This window comes from Ambystoma mexicanum, chromosome 2p, assembly GCF_040938575.1.
Source record: "Ambystoma mexicanum isolate Mex_15411 chromosome 2p, UKY_AmexF1_1, whole genome shotgun sequence".
NCBI lineage: Eukaryota > Metazoa > Chordata > Amphibia > Caudata > Ambystomatidae > Ambystoma > Ambystoma mexicanum.
The window spans coordinates 708562571-708580138 of NC_090923.1; the positions used below are offsets into that span (position 1 = coordinate 708562571).

The 17568-nt window shown below is 44.2% G+C and overlaps 1 protein-coding gene across 1 annotated transcript in view; it reads left to right on the forward strand.

Moving 5' to 3' along the window:
• The window catches only part of TIMM50 (translocase of inner mitochondrial membrane 50), an 824572-nt gene that overhangs the window by 88402 nt on the left and 718602 nt on the right, over positions 1 to 17568 (forward strand). The window contains exon 2 of the mRNA XM_069644285.1: positions 15847 to 15994. Within this exon, the coding sequence (XP_069500386.1) occupies positions 15847 to 15994 (148 nt within the window). The remainder of the gene's footprint in view (positions 1 to 15846; positions 15995 to 17568) is intronic.

Here is a 17568-nt window from a genome sequence, read left to right on the forward strand (position 1 = left end):
CCTAAGGTGAGAGCGTTAACCTGTGGGGGTCTACAGGAGAGGAGAAGAGGAAAGAGATAGGGACACCCCAATAACCCCAGTTCATTAACCCTGTATTTTCTATCTGTAGACATCTTCTCTGCACGTCAGGCATACAGGGCACAGAGGTCCAGCCCAAAGAGCCAACCGGGTGCTGCACATCACCTTTGAAGATACGGTAGTCGCCCAGTCAAGACCGGCGCCTCTGCGAGAATCAGGTGAGCGTTACAAAAGGGAAGATTTAGCTGTCTACTGGGCCATTCTGCCCTTCACATTTGTTCTTTGGGGACAGGAGTTCCTAATAAAATCGGATCACAAACCACTAGTACAACTCAGTAGTTGTGATTGGGCTAAGGGTTCCCCAAGGATCGCTGGATGGATGGTTGGACTACAGGGTTATAATTTTAAGATGAGCTACATACCTGGCAAGGATAATGTAGTTGCCGATTGCCTGTCCAGACTTCCTACGGAACATGCTGAAAATGTCCCAGGAATGATCAATGAGGAAGACATGACTATTTCAGATATGGCAGAGTGTGCAGTGGGAAAGGAGGAATGGCTTCAGGCGGATACAGAGGACACCATACTGACTAGAGTTAGAGTGGACTAAGAGTGGATGGCCTAGCAGAGATGCATTAGATAGAAGCTTTGATCATTTCTATGAAGTCAAGTTGGAACTAAGTTTGTCTGAAGATGGAGTAAAGTTGAGGAGGGGTTCCAAAATATTTCCTCCTTCAAGTATTCAATCCCGTTTAGTTGACCTGGTTCATCAGGGTCATTTAGGGATAAATGGGACAAAAAGGCTTTTGAGACAATCCTATTGGTGGCCAGGGATGGAGAGTGTGGTAGAAAAAAAAGTTTGGGGTTGCAGAGATTGTGAAAGTGCAGAAAAAAGTAAAGATTGTCAGGGAAGTTCCTCTCAGCCCTGTTCAAGTCCCTAGTGAGCCCTGGAAGAAACTTGCAGTTGACATTATTGGTCCCGTCCAAGGTTTGGGTGATGGGTTCAGGTTTATGGTGGTGTTAGTAGATTATCACACCAAATGGTTAGAATGGAAAGCCATAAGGGAGGCCACTACCAATGAATTAGTTGCATTTTTCGAGGAAGTCTTTTATAGAGAAGTTTTTCCCACAGAAATCATTACCGATAACTGGGTACAATTCTGCTCACAAAAGATGAAGGAATTCCTAGTGCGATCTGGGATCAAACACTTAAGAACTGCACTGTACCATCCTAGGGCAAATGGGTTAGTCGAAAGAGCCAATAGGTTTATTAAAGGTGGCATTCAATTGGCACTTGGTTCTTGTTTAGAGTGGTCTGAGTTGTTAAAGGAAATGGTCTGGAGCTATGGCACCACATTCTATTACCAAAGTTTCACCGCGTTTGTGTCTTTGAAAGGGCGGCAACCAGCCACCAGATTATGCCCAGGATGGTTAGATATGGCTGGATGTGTAGAAGTAGACAGGCAGAAAATAATGAACGTAATAGCTGACGCCCAGAATGAATACAGACAAAGATTCAACACCATTTTCAGAGTTAAAGATGTGAAGTATGCCGAAGGGGATTTAGTGTTGATAAGAAACCCACGTTTTGGAGTGAAATGCACAGAAAGTAAATTTCTGGGTCCAAAAAAGGTCATAGCAATACGTGGTAATGTTGTGGTACTTGAGGGTGGTGAATGCTGGTCAAAATCCAGATTGATCAAAATCAACCCTGCTGGTGAAATCTTTGTAAAATACAATGTGGATTGTGAAATGAATGATGAACGGGGAGAGGGAGAACCACAATTGCAATTGCAATCAGACCAAGGAAATTCAGAAAATACAGACTCCAGTATTGAAGGACAAAGCAAAAGAGTAAAGAAAATACCAGATCGTTTCAGAGAGTTTTATCTTGAGTAGTTATAGTAATGTTTTACTTTTCACATGTAAGGAGGGGAGGTGTGTTATGTTTGTAGTTTTATTCCAAGCAAGTGTAGGTTCTGTTTCACTCACAGTTCCATATGATGTAAGTGCATTCTTTAATACGTGTGGTGTGTGTGTGTGTTTGAAGGATAGGGAAGGATAGGGAAGATAATTGTGGAAACTGTGCGCATTTAAAACTGAAGGCACAGGGGATGGATGACACTCCCCTTTCTACTTCTACTATGGAGGAGTTTGTCCGCTTGGCTCAACTGGTGGAAATAGAAGAAGCCTTAAGACTACAGGTAGATGAATCTAAGAGAGAAAGAGAGATCTCTGGAAGAATAGCTCCTTTACCAGCACACAAAAACCAAAAAGAAAAAGGGGCAAACCCCAATGGGAAAACGAAAAAGAAGCAGAAAAGAAATTGCAGGAGTCTGTGATATCTATAGACTCATCAGTCCAGCGGTGACACAGAAATTGAGGTTCATCCATCTAAAAAGAAAAAGAATCAATCAAAATCCTCAGTGTTTCTTACAATACCTAAAAAATAAAAAAATAAAAAAAAATAAAAAAAACTGCAGATCTTGGCAGAGCAGATGATGCCAAAGAAAAGCAAGCTGGTGAGGATAAATGAAGATACTGAAAAGGAAAACCGACTCTGTGGAACTGAAATCATCGGTTCAAGAAAAAGAAATGAGCAAGTCAACGGTGGGGATTCAGATGGACTCTATCAAACCTTACGTAAAACTTGCTCCAATCGTCCTGCCTAAACCAAACCATTGCTTAGGATTGCTCCAATATTTCTGAAGAAAAAGGAGGTGGGCAATTTACCGGTGCTGGTGGGGGAAGAAGGGCGTCCGTGGGAGCTCGGTAAAAAAAAATGAGATGCAGTGGCAAGTTGCAAAGAGTAAAATGAAGCACATCGTCTTCTGAGCTCGAAAAAAACCCCAGCACACTGGTCAGCATTGGGGTCCACTTACTAATAACAATCAACAGGAAAAACAACTGAGAGGATCTTATCCCTCGGAGCCCAGAAAAAACTTTAATGCAAACAACCAAGTGAAAAACTCTGGTCCCAAATTGGTTCTCTACCTATCACGATTACCCTCAATGCAAAAGGGGAAAAACCCACTGAATCGGTATGCCATTTTAGCAGAAATAATGGAAATACAGAGCTTGAAATTCTTTACATCAGAAGATATTGATGTTGTTGGGTTCCCGTTCTCTCCAAATATGAATATTGCCAGACTAACTCTTAAATCCAAGCTTGGCTGGTCATTGATTTTGGGGGCTAGTGTTGACTGGTCCCATAGGGGTCTTGTGGTATCAGAAGTTCAACCAAGAGATATGTCTGGAAATACCTTAGCCAACCCAAATATACCACACAATGGATTGGAAGAGAAACAACGGAAAGATCCCAACCCATTGCTACTAACCTTCGCTATGGTCCCTGAGATTGTCTCACAGATCCTACTTAAATTGGGTTGTGCCGATCAGCATCTCTGACTACATTGAGGGATAGAGCCCTTTCTTGGAACTTGAGGGACACTAACTCGCTCTGTAATAACATCACAAGGTCATATCTCTTTCTTTCGCACAACCTGATTTTTGTTCAAGAAACATGGCTACTCAAATCGTTTGATGTAGAGGGTTTTGCTTCTCACCATCTACTTTCTACAAAGGGGGCAGTGGAATGTCCGATGGGGGATTTAATGATCTTTTGCAGGAATAGGATCTTCAGGAGCTCGTATGTCCTTGCTAATGAAGACTCGGGGATTATTATTATAAGAGAAGTACTGAAGGATATGGATGGTGATAGAGGGTGGTTATTGGTAAATGTGTACTGGATATCTAGTCATACCCTTTGTCCAGAAACTCTGGGACATGTTGACCCAATTGTTACGCTCACCTGACTCCCACGGAGGCGCAGGCCTGGTTTGGAGTGCTGTTGCCTCTTCTATGGTGAAGCGCAGGACTCGGAAGATGGACAGGACCGGACCTTCAAATCTGGCTTGTCTGACTCGCAGAAATATCCTTCTGTGTGGGAAAAGGGAGTATTAACAATCTGCGGGATAATGGGTAAGCCTCCCACTCCCTTCTCGCCCTCCACGAAACCCTTCTGTGATTCCCCGTGAAGTCTCACCTTAGGGTCTGAAAGGGCGAGCTCTCCATCCTGCTTCTGATGCAGGGGCGCGTTGTAATCCAGTTACTTCACTGGATCATGGATTGTAGAGAGTTCAAGTTTGCTTGACCTTCCCGGTAAAGTACTGTGAGAATTCTGTTTATAAGTATGAGCCCGAAATAATAATTGTCCGTTGTCTCTCTTTCAGGTGCAGAACAAAGATTCCGAGATGAGCAATGGAACCGACAAAGGAAACTCAGGTGAGTTGTTTGATGAGAGGTTTCTTTAGTGTCCTTGCATTAATGCACTAATGCTTGTGTCTTTTTTCCCCATAGGGGCTGGGGTTCGGAAATGCCGGAGATATGGCACCGACTCGAAGTGAAAGGTGCAGTTCCAGTAGATATCAAGTAAGTCTTTAATGAGCGTTCAGGTAATGTCTTAGCATTCGCTCACTAATGCTGATGTCTCTTTTTCCCCTTAGGGGCCGGGGTCCGGAAATGCCAGGATGCGGCACCGACCCGAAATGAAGTGGGAATGACCCAACAGGTAAGTCTTATGATGGCAAATTAAGGTTTTCTTATTCTCTTCCCTAGCTCACCTTTGTTCTTGTCTTTTTCTCCCTAGGCGCTGAAATGTGGTTGCGGATTCAAATGGTCGCTGATGAACAGGGAGGCGCCTAGTAAAGGTGAGTGGAATGCGGCGCTGCAGCGATCGATGCGATGTGCTTTTAAAATGAATGTCTTCCTTTTCAGGATCGTCGGCGAAATGTCTCCGGAATGCGGTTTTAGCAGGTAAGGACTCTTCTTTCTCCTATTCTCTTCTCCCTTTGCAGGTGTTCCAGGATGCTGGCGGGCGTGGCAGAAGTCAGGATGCAGGAGCCAGACACGGTGAGCGTCCAGCTGCTAGATGCAGAACAACGCGAAGCGTGAGTTGCTGCTTGGGCGTGGCTTAAATAGCCTTCAAAGTAGTTCCAGGTATGTATCCTTCCTCTCAGGTATGTATTCTTCCTCCGGCCACACCCGTGTGGTTAAGTAGTCCCCAAAGAGAAAGTAGTCGCATTCAGGCCTCTAGATGGCCCGGATGTTGCAGCATGGTTTGCATCAGGTAAGTTTACACCAAGCACCTTTAAACACAAAGTCATCTTTTATGAGCCTGGCGCCAAAGGCGCCAGGAATGAGTCCAAAGGGCCGATACTTGGGGCTGCTGAGACTTCCCTCGGGGACATGTCTGCCTCTGGGGTAGCTGGGCCTGGTCTGGCTCATTGGAGGTAGGCATCATGACAGTACCCCCTCCCAAGTTTGTTCTCTCCGGGGGTTTTGGCTTGGTTGGGAATTTTCGGTGGAATTTTTGTATTAATCGCGGCGCGTGTACATGGTCGCTTGGTTCCCAAGATCTCTCCTGAGGTCCATACCCCTTCCAATCAACTAGATAGAGTTTTGACTTGAACACCTTGGAATCCAATATGTCTTTAACTTCAAATTCTAATTCCCCATCAATCTGAATTGGTTCTGGTGGTTTGATCAGTCTGGTTCCTGGTTGCACCGGTTTCAACAGTGAGGCGTGAAAAACGGGATGAATTTGCATGTTCGCTGGTAGATCGAGTTTAAAGGCCACCGGGTTGATTATAGCTTTGATGGGATAGGGTCCTATGTATCTGGGGTTGAAAGTCTGCGGTCCTTTGAGAGGTAAATGTCTAGTTGCTAGCCACACCTGGTCCCCTATTTGGTACGGAGGTGCTTCACTTCGATGTAAATCAGCATTTTCTTTGTACTTCCTCTTGGCTTGCTGAAGATGAGTCGTAGCTTCTTTGAAAGCTCGGGTTATCGTGGAATGCAAATGATCTTCCGCAGGCATTTCCAGGTTTTGAGGAGGGTCCAGGTCTGAGGTTCGAGGATGATGACCATACAAGGTGTAAAAAGGGGTTTGTCCTGTTCCAGAATGTACAGAATTGTTATATGCATATTCTGCGATCCAAAGAATGTCTTTCCAATTGCATTCAGATTGGTGCAACATACACCGAAGATATTGTTCAAGGGTTTGGTTAGTTCTCTAGGTTTGGCCATCGGTTTGGGGATGGTGACTGGTGGATAGTCGTACATCAATTTGCGCCAGTTGACAACATTTCCTCCAAAAATGGGAAATAAACTGGCTTCCTCGATCTCAGACTAATATGGATGGAAAACCATGCATACGAACTATGTTCTCCAGAAATTCCTTGGCCAAGATGGAGGCTGAGGGTAACCCTTTTAAAGGGATAAAATGGGCCATTTTGGAGAAGAGATCCACAATCACCAAGATAGTGTTGTATCCATAGCAAGGAGGCAGGTCGGTAATAAAGTCCATCGACAAGGTGTGCCAAGGTGCCGGTGGAATATCCAAAGGTTGTAGAAGACCGGCTGGTCTCTTCTTTTGACCTTTATTTTGGGCGCAAACTCCGCAAGACATCACAAAAGATTTTATGTCTTTTCTCCAGGATGGCCACCAGAATTGTCGTTTGATCTTTTCCTCAGTTTTAGCGATACCAGGATGTCCTTCCATTAATGTATCATGATAATGGGCAATAACGAGTTCTTGCAGTTCTTTGTTAGGCAGAAATAATCGCCCCTGGAAATACGGTAAATCGTTATTAACGGAAAAGTGTGACCCTTTTTGGCTCCATTCTTGTAAGGCTGTGGAGTCTAATAGTTGTTTAACTCGAGTTTGAACGTCCTCAATAGTTTGTAAAGAGGTCAAACCCAAAATTCTCTGTTCAGTATAATCGGTACAGGTTCTAAGCTCGAATTTGTTTCTTCCATCCCAATCCGGGATAAAGCGTCCGCTTTGCCATTCTTGCAACCAGGGCGATATGTGATTACAAAATCAAATTCCGCAAAGAATAAAGCCCATCGGAGTTGACGTGATGATTGGGCTTTGGCCGTCTTTAAATATTGCAAATTTCTGTGATCTGTAATCACCGCGATGGTGTGTCTTGCGCCGAGGAGGTAATGACGCCAAGCTTTGAAGGCGGACTTAATAGCTAGTAACTCCTTGTCGGTGATTGCGTAATTAATTTCAGGAGCCGAGAATTTTCTGGACCAAAAGGCTACAGGGTGTAGTTGGTTAGTTATTGGATCCCTTTGAGACAGGACAGCTCCCATGGCTAAGCTGGATGCGTCGGTTTCAACAATGTAAGGGACATCTATGCGTGGATGCTTCAACACAGGTGTGGAGGTGAATTTAGTCTTTAGGTCTTGAAAGGCCTGTTCTGCCTCATGAGTCCATTCAAAGCATTTATTCTTCCGTAAGAGAGCTGTGATGGGTTGGACCACTCGAGAAAATTCCGGGATGAATCTTCGATAAAAATTGGCAAAACCAAGCATGCTCTGAACCCCCTTCATAGAGCTAGGAGATGGCCGTTTGAGGATGGCGTCCACCTTTCGCGAGTCCATTCGGACTCCTTTAGGTGTCAGGATGAATCCGAGAAACTCGACTTCTGTGGTATGAAAAATGCATTTTTCGAGTTTTGCAAACAGTTTGTGCTAGCGCAATTTTTCAAGAACTGCCCTGACATGTTTTCTGTGATCGGATTCCGAAGAGGAGTACACCAGGATGTCGTCGATATATACGATGACACAAACATCGATAAGTTCTCGAAGAACGTCATTCATAAAGTATTGAAAGGCGGCAGGTGCGTTGCACAATCCGAAGGGCATCACCTGATATTCAAAGAGCACATATTTGGTGCGGAATGCAGTCTTCCATTCGTCGCCTTCTTTTATACGCACCAGGTGATAAGCTCCCCGGAGATCTAACTTGGTGTACATACAAGCATCTTTTACCTGGTCGAGAAGTTCAGGGATCAGAGGCAGAGGATAACGATTCTTAATCGTTATTTGATTTAGGGCTCGGTAGTCAATACATGTTCTAAGGGCGCCTTCTTTTTTCGGCACGAAGAACAGAGCTGAGGAAACAGGAGACTTTGATGGGCGAATAAAACCATTGGCAAGGTACTCATTTAAATACTCACGCAAATGAAGGTTCTCAGCTTCAGTAAGAGCATAAATCCTACTGCAAGCGGTTGAGCATTGGGTACCAGATCGATTTGACAATCGTACGACCGGTGGGGAGGTAACGTGTTGGCCTGTTCTTTTTGGAAAACGTCTTGGAATTCTTGGTACTTAGCCGGTAGTTGTATAGTTGTATAGTGGCAGAAGTTACTGAGGCCAGGCCCATATTTGGATTTCTTGGATAACAAGTTTGTTCACAATCAGGAAAGGTTATTCTCTTTGCCCGCCAGTCTATTCGAGGATTATGTGTTTCTAACCAAGGAATTCCTAGAATTACCTGAAACTGTGGGGCCTTGATTACGTCAAACAAAATAGCTTCCCGATGTCCATCTTGGCCCACTAGTGTCACTTCTGTAGTGGAATGAGTTACCGGCCCTGAGTCTATTTCGTTTCCATCAACTGTAGTAATGACATCCTTGTTAGTTTTCGGACGGAGATGGAGGTTAATCCTGAAGGCCAATTCACGATCTACATAGTTTCCAATAGCGCCACTGTCGATGTATGCCTTTATAGCATGCAACCGCCGAGGCTGTTTCGGATCCACGAGGACCATTGGCATGATGAAATGCGAGGTCAAAGAGTTTGTTTTCAAGCTCGGCAAGCGGACCTCTACGCTTGTCGGGCTTGGTCGTTTCCCGAATCAGGTTCAGTTAAATTGTTGTCAGTGGCTCCAACCACCTTCTTAGGTGGTTTTACCAGACAATCTCGTAGAAAGTGACCGGAAGCTCCGCAATAGACATAATTGCTTTTGCCGCCTTCTCTCCCGTTCCTTCTGTGTTAACGGTCCTTTAACTCCACCGATTTGCATAGGTTCTGAAATGTCTGTACTCTTGGGGTTAGCGTGAGTTTCGATCAACACTCTGGTTTCAAACTTGGATCGATCTGCTTTTCTATTCTGAAGTCTGTGATCAAGTTGGACCACAAGGTCTATGTACTCCACGCAGACTTGGGGTGGATTTACTATTTGGGCTGGCACGTCTTTACCTTCTCCGCGCAGACCTCGATGAAATAATGTGATCCTTTTATTCTCTGGCCACCCAGTTTCCACAACCAACCTATTAAAGGTGGCGATGTAAGATAAGAGATCCTGGTTACCTTGTCGTAAGGATAGCAGTTCGTTGTCTAGGGCCTGTCCCTGAGAGTGTCGAGCAAATCATTTTTCCATGCTTGCCTGGAAGCCTTGAAAGTCCTGGAGAATTGGGTCATCTTGATTTACCAAAGGAACTGACCAATCGGCAGCACTGCCGCTGAGATAAGATAATACAAAAGCTACCTTGGTCTGTTCATTAGGGAAGGCCCCAGGTCTGCATAGGAAGTGTAAGCGACATTGGTTCATAAAAACGGCATATTTCTTGGGGTCCCCAGCAAAACGTTCAGGCGGTGCCAAAGGCATGTTTCCAGGTAGATTGATTTGTACCGGGTTATTCGAAATCATAGAAGTGGGATTACCCCCGGAACTAGGTAAAGGAGTTTGTCCTGCCTGACCCTGCAACAACCGTTTGGCCAGGTCATCAGTTCTTTCCTTAGATAGGATCAGTTCTCTTTTGAGAGCGTTAGTCTCCTGGCGGGCGGAGTGTACTTCTGCCCGTAATTCCCCCAAAAGCTGGGCCAGCTGGTCTGTCTCTGAAGTTTCCATTGCGCCCGGGTGGGAAATTGTAGGTAGGCTTCGCGTTCTGTTACGCTCACCTGACTCCCACGGAGGTGCAGGCCTGGTTTGGAGTGCTGTTGCCTCTTCTATGGTGAAGCGCAGGACTCGGAAGATGGACAGGATCGGACCTCCAAATCTGGCTTGTCTGACTCGCAGAAATATCCTTCTGTGAGTGAAAAGGGAGTATTAACAATCTGCGGGATAATGTGTAAGCCTCCCACTGCCTTCTCACCCTCCACGAAACCCTTCTGTGATTCCCCGTGAAGTCTCACCTTAGGGTCTGAAAGGGCGAGCTCTCCATCCTGCTTCTGATGCAGGGCGCGTTGTAATCCAGTTACTTCACTGGATCATGGATTGTAGAGAGTTCAAGTTTGCTTGACCTTCCCGGTAAAGTACTGTGAGAATTCTGTTTATAAGTATGAGCCCGAAATAATAATTGTCCGTTGTCTCTATTTCAGGTGCAGAACAAAGATTCCGAGATGAGCAATGGAACCGACGAAGGAAACTCAGGTGAGTTGTTTGATGAGAGGTTCCTTTAGTGTCCTTGCATTAATGCACTAATGCTTGTGTCTTTTTTCCCCATAGGGGCCGGGGTTCGGAAATGCCGGAGATATGGCACCGACCCGAAGTGAAAGGTGCAGTTCCAGTAGATATCAGGTAAGTCTTTAATGAGCGTTCAGGTAATGTCTTAGCATTCGCTCACTAACGCTGATGTCTCTTTTTCACCTTAGGGGCCGGGGTCCGGAAATGCCAGGATGCGGCAACGACCCGAAATGAAGTGGGTATGACCCAACAGTTAAGTCTTATGATGGCAAATTAAGGTTTTCTTATTCTCTTCCCTAGCTCACCTTTGTTCTTGTCTTTTTGTCACAAGGCGCTGAAATGTGGTTGCGGATCCAAATGGTCGCTGATGAACATGGAGGCGCCTAGTAAAGGTGAGTGGAATGCGGCGCTGCAATGATCGATGCGATGTGCTTTTAAAATGAATGTCTTCCTTTTCAGGATCGTCGGCGAAATGTCTCCGGAATGCGGATTTAGCAGGTAAGGACTCTTCTTTCTCCTATTCTCTTCTCTTCTCCATTTGCAGGTGTTCCAGGATGCTGGCGGGAGTGGCAGAAGTCAGGCTGCAGGAGCAGACACGGTCAGCGCCCAGCTGCTAGATGCAGAACAACGCAAAGCGTGAGTTGCTGCTTGGGCGTGGCTTAAATAGCCTTCAAAGTAGTTCCAGGTATGTATCCTTCCTCTCAGGTATGTATTCTTCCTCCGGCCACACCCGTGTGGTTAAGTAGTCCCCAAAGAGAAAGTAGTCCCATTCAGGCCTCTAGATGGCCCGGATGTTGCAGCATGGTCTGCATCAGGTAAATTTACACCAAGCACCTTTAAACACAAAGTCATCTTTTATGAGCCTGGCGCCTATGGCGCCAGGACTGTTGTCCAATATGAGCCTGGCGCCAAAGGTGCCAGAACTGAGTCCAAAGGGCCCCTACTTGGGGCTGCTGAGACTTCCCTCGGGGACATGTCTGCCTCTGGGGTAGCTGGGCCTGGTCTGGCTCCTTGGAGGTAGGCATCATGACACCAATTTACTATGCAATTTCCAAGTGATGACATACTATTGATGGGAGAGCTCAATTCTTATTGTCTGAAAGAGAATATGTCAGTGGACCAAAGAAAGCAGAGGAGCACGGATGGGAGAGTTTGGGGTGAATTTATAAAAGACTGGGAACTACAGGCCTTCAATGGTAATTTGGAAAAGAATGAGATTTCCCCAACTTGGAGAAGGGGGTTGTCATACTCAACCATTGATTATATTTTTGCCTCTCAGAATTTGTTTGATGCCTGTATTCAATTTAAAATCGTGGGAGAAATGATGAGTGATCATGCTATGTTGACTGCTAACATTTGTATTCCTGTGATCCAAAGGGTGCCATACATGAAACAACTGCTCTCACTTAATACGGCTGGGAACAGGTTGGTCAAATTTAATAAGGGGGGGGGGGGGGGGTCAGATACTGAATGATCGACTAGAGCCATCGATTTTGGATCATGATGACCAGGATCTCCTGTATCAATTTGAACAAAATAACTTTGTAAGTCTTCTTTGGAAACTGGCCCCCCCTAAATTAGGTTTGAGTAAGAGCAATCTTAACCATGCACATTGCTTTGATATTGGCATTCTTGGAAAAGAAAAAAGAGAGAAGGGTTCTTCATCTGTTAAACCTTGCAAAAAAGGATAAGGATGAGTACTCTTTGGAGGTCAGACCGATGAGCAACACATTTAGGAACTGGATGAGATCGCATCGTGCAATAAGACTACAGAAAGAGGGTGGGATTATGCTGAAAACCGTCTCTCTCAGAAATTCCCACAGTTTTTGGTAATTAACAAAACCAATGTACATGGCAAAGAAACTATTATTCAGGAGCATTCTTGGGTGGAGCACTTTACTAAGATCTATGGCGTAAAAGAGTGCAAGCCACTGATTAATATTCCTCCGGGTAATTGGGCCCTGTTTTACACTATGGAGGAGATTAGATTGACAATAACTAAAGCATCGGTCTCCCATGCTGCAGGGCCAAATCTAATGTTAGCCTGAAATACAATCCAGATACCTGGTCCAGGGTCCTAAAAGCCCTATTCGATAACATCATTGCAACAACTACTATACCTAATTCTTGGAAAAGTTGTATAATAATACCAATTGTCAAGCATGGTGATCGCCTAGCTGTGAGCAACTACCGCCCGATATCCCTCTTGGATGCAGATAGCAAAATATTTGCTGGTCTGGTCCTTCAAGATCTTGAAGAATCGGCTTCAACAAATAAAATTATATCTACATTTCAGACTGGATTCCGTAGGGGTCTCTCTACCTCACTTAATAATCTTATTCTAACTTGTCTAAATGTGGGGAGTACAGCCAAGGGGGGAGAGACCCCTTTTTGGGGCTTGGGTGGATTTATCCTAGGCCTTTGATACTGTAAATAGGGAGTGCCTGTGGTAGAAGCTGAAAAATTGGGGGATTCCTGAATCACTGTTGGCCATTGTTATTGAATTACACCAGAATTCTACACTGAGACATATTGTCAACTGCGGGTGATCTATCACAGCTGATTGGAATTCAGAGAGGGGTTCATCAGGGTTGCTTGGTGGCCCCTTTCTTATTCAATCTTTATATCTCAGATATATTAAATTCCTTTCCGACTCTTCTGTTGGCTAGTCCTAAGATTGGTGAGACCAAGCTTTTCTTTTTAGTCTATGCGGACGATATCATGGTCTTGTATTATACGCAAATAGGCCTACAAAGGCTAATGAAGGCAATGGGAGATTAAGCATTAGCTAATGATCTGAAAATCAACCCAGATAAATCCAAGGTGATGATCTTTAAGCGCCCTCTGACGAAAATTAAGCCTTTTTCTTGGAAACTCAATGGTACAGTTGTACCGGTGGTGAGGGAACTCGCTTATCTGGGCTCGATGGTCACCCCATGCCCAACTAAAACAGACCTGATAAGCATATTACACCTGAAAGCAGCAAAAATGGGTTCTCATATGAGAAGGATACATCTAAAATACTGAAAATTTACACTTACCCCCTTGATAAAGTACTATGAGGGTAAGGTCATACCAAAGCTGCTTTTTGGGCTGGAGTGCAATATTCAAGGTTTTCTTATTGACTGGGAACGTGTTGAGGCGAAGATATGGAAAAGGGTTCTTAGTCTCCCAAACTCTGTTCCAATGGCCTTGGTTCGATAAGAGCTGGGTCTCCCGTCTTTTATTCTCCATGGAACTAAGATGGGTCTCATTATTTAGACTGATAAAGGATCCCCAATGTGACACTCTCTGCGGGGATGTTCACTGCCAAATGATTAAGGGGGATAATACCTTTTTGGAAATGCTGAAAATAAAATCTCTTGATATCATCATAGCAGCAGACACAGATGTCGATACCCTGAGTTCCAACCCTTTGAGATCGAAGGAATTTATTAAGAGAAGGGACTGGTCTAGGACCATTGAGGGGGTAAGGGCAGCTAAATTGTCTACTAACTTCTCCCTATATGATAGACCTAGAGCTACGCCCCCCCCCCCACCTATCTGAGACAGTTTCCAGATCCTAAGACTAGGATGAACTTTCTTCGATTTAAATTGAATATTTTACCGACGCTAGAAATATTGCATATTCGTGATAAGTGTGTTTATCCATCGGACATATGCCAAGAATGTGATGGAAATGTAAAAGGTACTATGAAACACTTCATTCTATCCTGTTCGGGAACAAGGGAACTGATTCAGGGGAGATTTCTGGGAAAGAATAATTGCTGGTAATGAAGTTTTTCTGTCAATGGAAGTAGTGAAAGTTTCTAAAATTTGTTGATTATGTGATTGTATAATTTTGTAACAAGGAAAAGTTTTAGCCTTCTTTTTGATATACTTGTAAAAAGTCGAAATTTTGTTTGGCTAATATGCACAATAAAAAAAAAAGCTATCCAACCGAATAGTGTAGCCCCCTAATCGTCTGTTTTAATACAGGGCAAGTAGGTCAGCACCGCTCTGAAATAGAATACAGACAGTACATTCTATATATTACCATGTGTTGGAGGGTATGTACCACTTCTGTTAGCGTTTGCCCCATAGCCATGCAAGGAGGGCATCAACAGATGTAAGCAAGATCCGATAACCTAAAGGCCATATACTCCATAAGCATTTGTGCACTGCTATTTACCTCTGGGACAACTAAAGCAGGTGCTGTACTCCATGCTTACTTGCATGAAGCTTAAGGTTCAAGCATACCTTAAAACCTCCAACCACGGGATGCCCCATTTTGGAAAATGGAGTAGCAGCACGCACAGATCTATAACGGCTGGTTTGGGGATGGTTTATTTTAGCTTAACAGTGCAAAATGTTCGTAGATTACATCACATGTTATGCATTCAGCATCCAGCCCCTTCCGAAACTCTCCATGCAGCCGTTAGTGATTTATTTGCCTTTTCTACTCCTATCAGCACACCTACGAGCGCAAGCAAGAGCTGGAGCGAGAGAGCAACAATGAGGGGCACATGTAGGAGTAAAAGAGTAAGAGCTATTGCTATACAGAGGGGTGGAAAAAGAAGACACAGACGGAGTTCTGCAATTCTCTATGGTTACTTGTTCCTGCTTTGAGACATTCTGGCAGAAGAAGCATGCTAATTGAAGCACGGTTAGTAAAAACAGCCCCTCGTTAGTTTATATGGTGGAAAACACAACGTAGGGCACAATAAGCCCACTTACAGCCAAGCCATGGTGCTATGACACTATTGTGGTGCTTCAGAATAATGTAAAAGGTCTGCAACATCTGACTCGGACTCCATAAACTATCAGGTTCTCCACTTTTTTTGTTGCTGGTGCATGATGCATATTGGCAGAAGAAAGCATAGTGAGTGTCCTAACACAAAAAAATGACAGCATTGTCCGTTGCCAAGCCAACCAAATATTCTGCTTCTCAACACACTCTGTTCCGCCTCTCTGTAGTATTGTTTTGGACACAAGGTGTTGCTTAAGGGCCCCATATTTATCAAAAACAATTCAAATCTGCTTACAAGGGTGCCCATATGCGTCCATGCTGTTAACTAAGATTTTTAATGTTTGGAACTTCATGTGTATGTTTGTGCGATCTTGGACATGTTGCTTGCTGATTTGGATGAAATACCTTAATTGCCTTTCATTGAAGGGGCTTTTGTAAAGTGCAAATACATTATTCAGCTGTCTGTGTTCTGTTTATTCAGTAGCTAGATTTAATGGACAGGTTTGCACGTGCGTATTGTCCATTACTTGGAAATTGGGCAAGGTGGCAAAGGGAATACTGAGAGATGCCTGCTCAGGTTTTGTTAATCCGAAAATGTCACTTGCTGTTTTTCATGTTTGAAGTGAGGGTACTAAGAGTGTAAAAGCTAATATTGAATACCTCTGCAAAGGAGGTTTTATTTATGTGTTTGTTCATACCAATTATGCCCCAAAAGTCCTCTAAGGTGGAAGTGGGTGTCGGTAATACAGAATATTGGGATGTTTAAGATTTTGTATGCTTTACTTTAGTTAAAACCCTGAAATGTCTCACCACTGTGTCTTGCTTTTTGCCCAATTAGGCTTCTGAGGGTGGGGGCTCCAAGGATTCAGATGAGCAACAGAAGGAGCAAAAGCAGAAGGAGAGTACTGCTTATGCCAAGAAGATGGTGCTGCGGCTAGCAGGCCTGATGGGCATTGGTAGCGCTGGAGCTGTGGTCTATGTCTTTGGTAAGCTAGGGCATTGGACAATATTTTATAAGTGCTTGTTCCCCTGACAACAATGCCCCCCCCCCCCCCCTGAGGTATGCTACATGACAGGTGTGAGCACCTACAGCCTGTAATGGTGGTTTTCTCCTGAGAGTAATGTTAAAATGTTCAAAAGAATGTAAGACCCAATCCCTGTATTTTCCTCCCCATTGCGGTTTTCTGCTCCCAGTTTGACCAGACAGGGAATGCCTCCACTCTGTGGCTTGTATCAAAACTGTGCTAAAAATGTTATACGGTAAAGCCAGGTTTCCCTGTGTTTGGGCTGTTCAGGAAAGGTCCCACTGAGATAGAGGGGTTCACGTTGCGCACGCCATATTTGTGACTGTGGGCGCGACGAAGCTGGTGCGATGTTGCAGTTTCCAGCATAGTTAATGTGAATGGGATATGTGTTTTAAGTGTTACTTTGTGTTTAAGTTGATACATTTTAGATTTGCATGTACGCAGCAAGATAAATGTCAAAATCGCCAATGAAATATAAACACAATCTCGATGCTACGAAGTGCTTAGAAGCTGGGCAAAAAAGAGTTTCTTAATGTGCATGCAGGGGGAAGGTGACTTGTTCCGGAAAAAAAACAATGTGAAGACATTGTAGTTATTAAACATGCATGCACACTGACATGAACAATGACATCCATACATCGGGAATTTATTAATCTACATATAGTGGGCTCTTTTCATAAATTTCTTTAACTCTGCAGTCAGAGTTTTTCACGAGGTGCATTTTGAGAGACTGGAAAACTGGTTTTGCAGGGCTTTGGAGGCCAAATGAGAGGTAATGATTAGCCACAACATTAAACAGATGGCCAGCCAGCAAGCTGGCCCTAGGATTTTATGACTTGGTAGTATTGTGGAAGGAAGAGCTTGTTATTTATTGTTCAGAGGGATCTGGTTTTTTGCCTTTTGACCAGCAATAAGCTTGGAGTGAAGAGACACTCGAGGCCAGAGTGACCTATACTTCATGTGTTTCGATTGTTTTCTCAGGATGTGACCGGAAAGCATGCGTGTTGAATTGGTAGTACTTTAGAGTGTTCCGAAGATGCCAGTATGTTGGGGGAGGGGAGTGACATGGTTATCCCCAGTTCAAAGGGAACTGTTTATTCTGCTCCCCCCGCCCTCCTCATGTTTGAAGTACTCATGCAAACTATGTGTAGTTATGTTCAGGGTTCCGAGGCCTCGGGCAGCTGAGACTTGTAAATAATTGTTTGTGTAACTATGTGATGATGCCACAACCTATCACAGACAAATCCTAACAGAGGGTGTGTTGTACACATGAACTGGAGATGGTAGTTAAGCTAAAACGTGACCAATGAGAACAGGGGGATTGGAGAAAGATTGGATTTCTTTTGTATAGGTCTTGACCAATCACATGTGGCGGGTGGCGTGTAATAAAATATATGGGAGTGTTTTAATTGTTGCAAAATTGTATATGTGTCCCGGTCGATTGTACAATAAACTTGCTTTATGTACAAATGTGCACTCCCTACTTGAGCGGTGGGCCTGCTTTGGGTTAATGTGATTAAAGTCCCATCTGCACA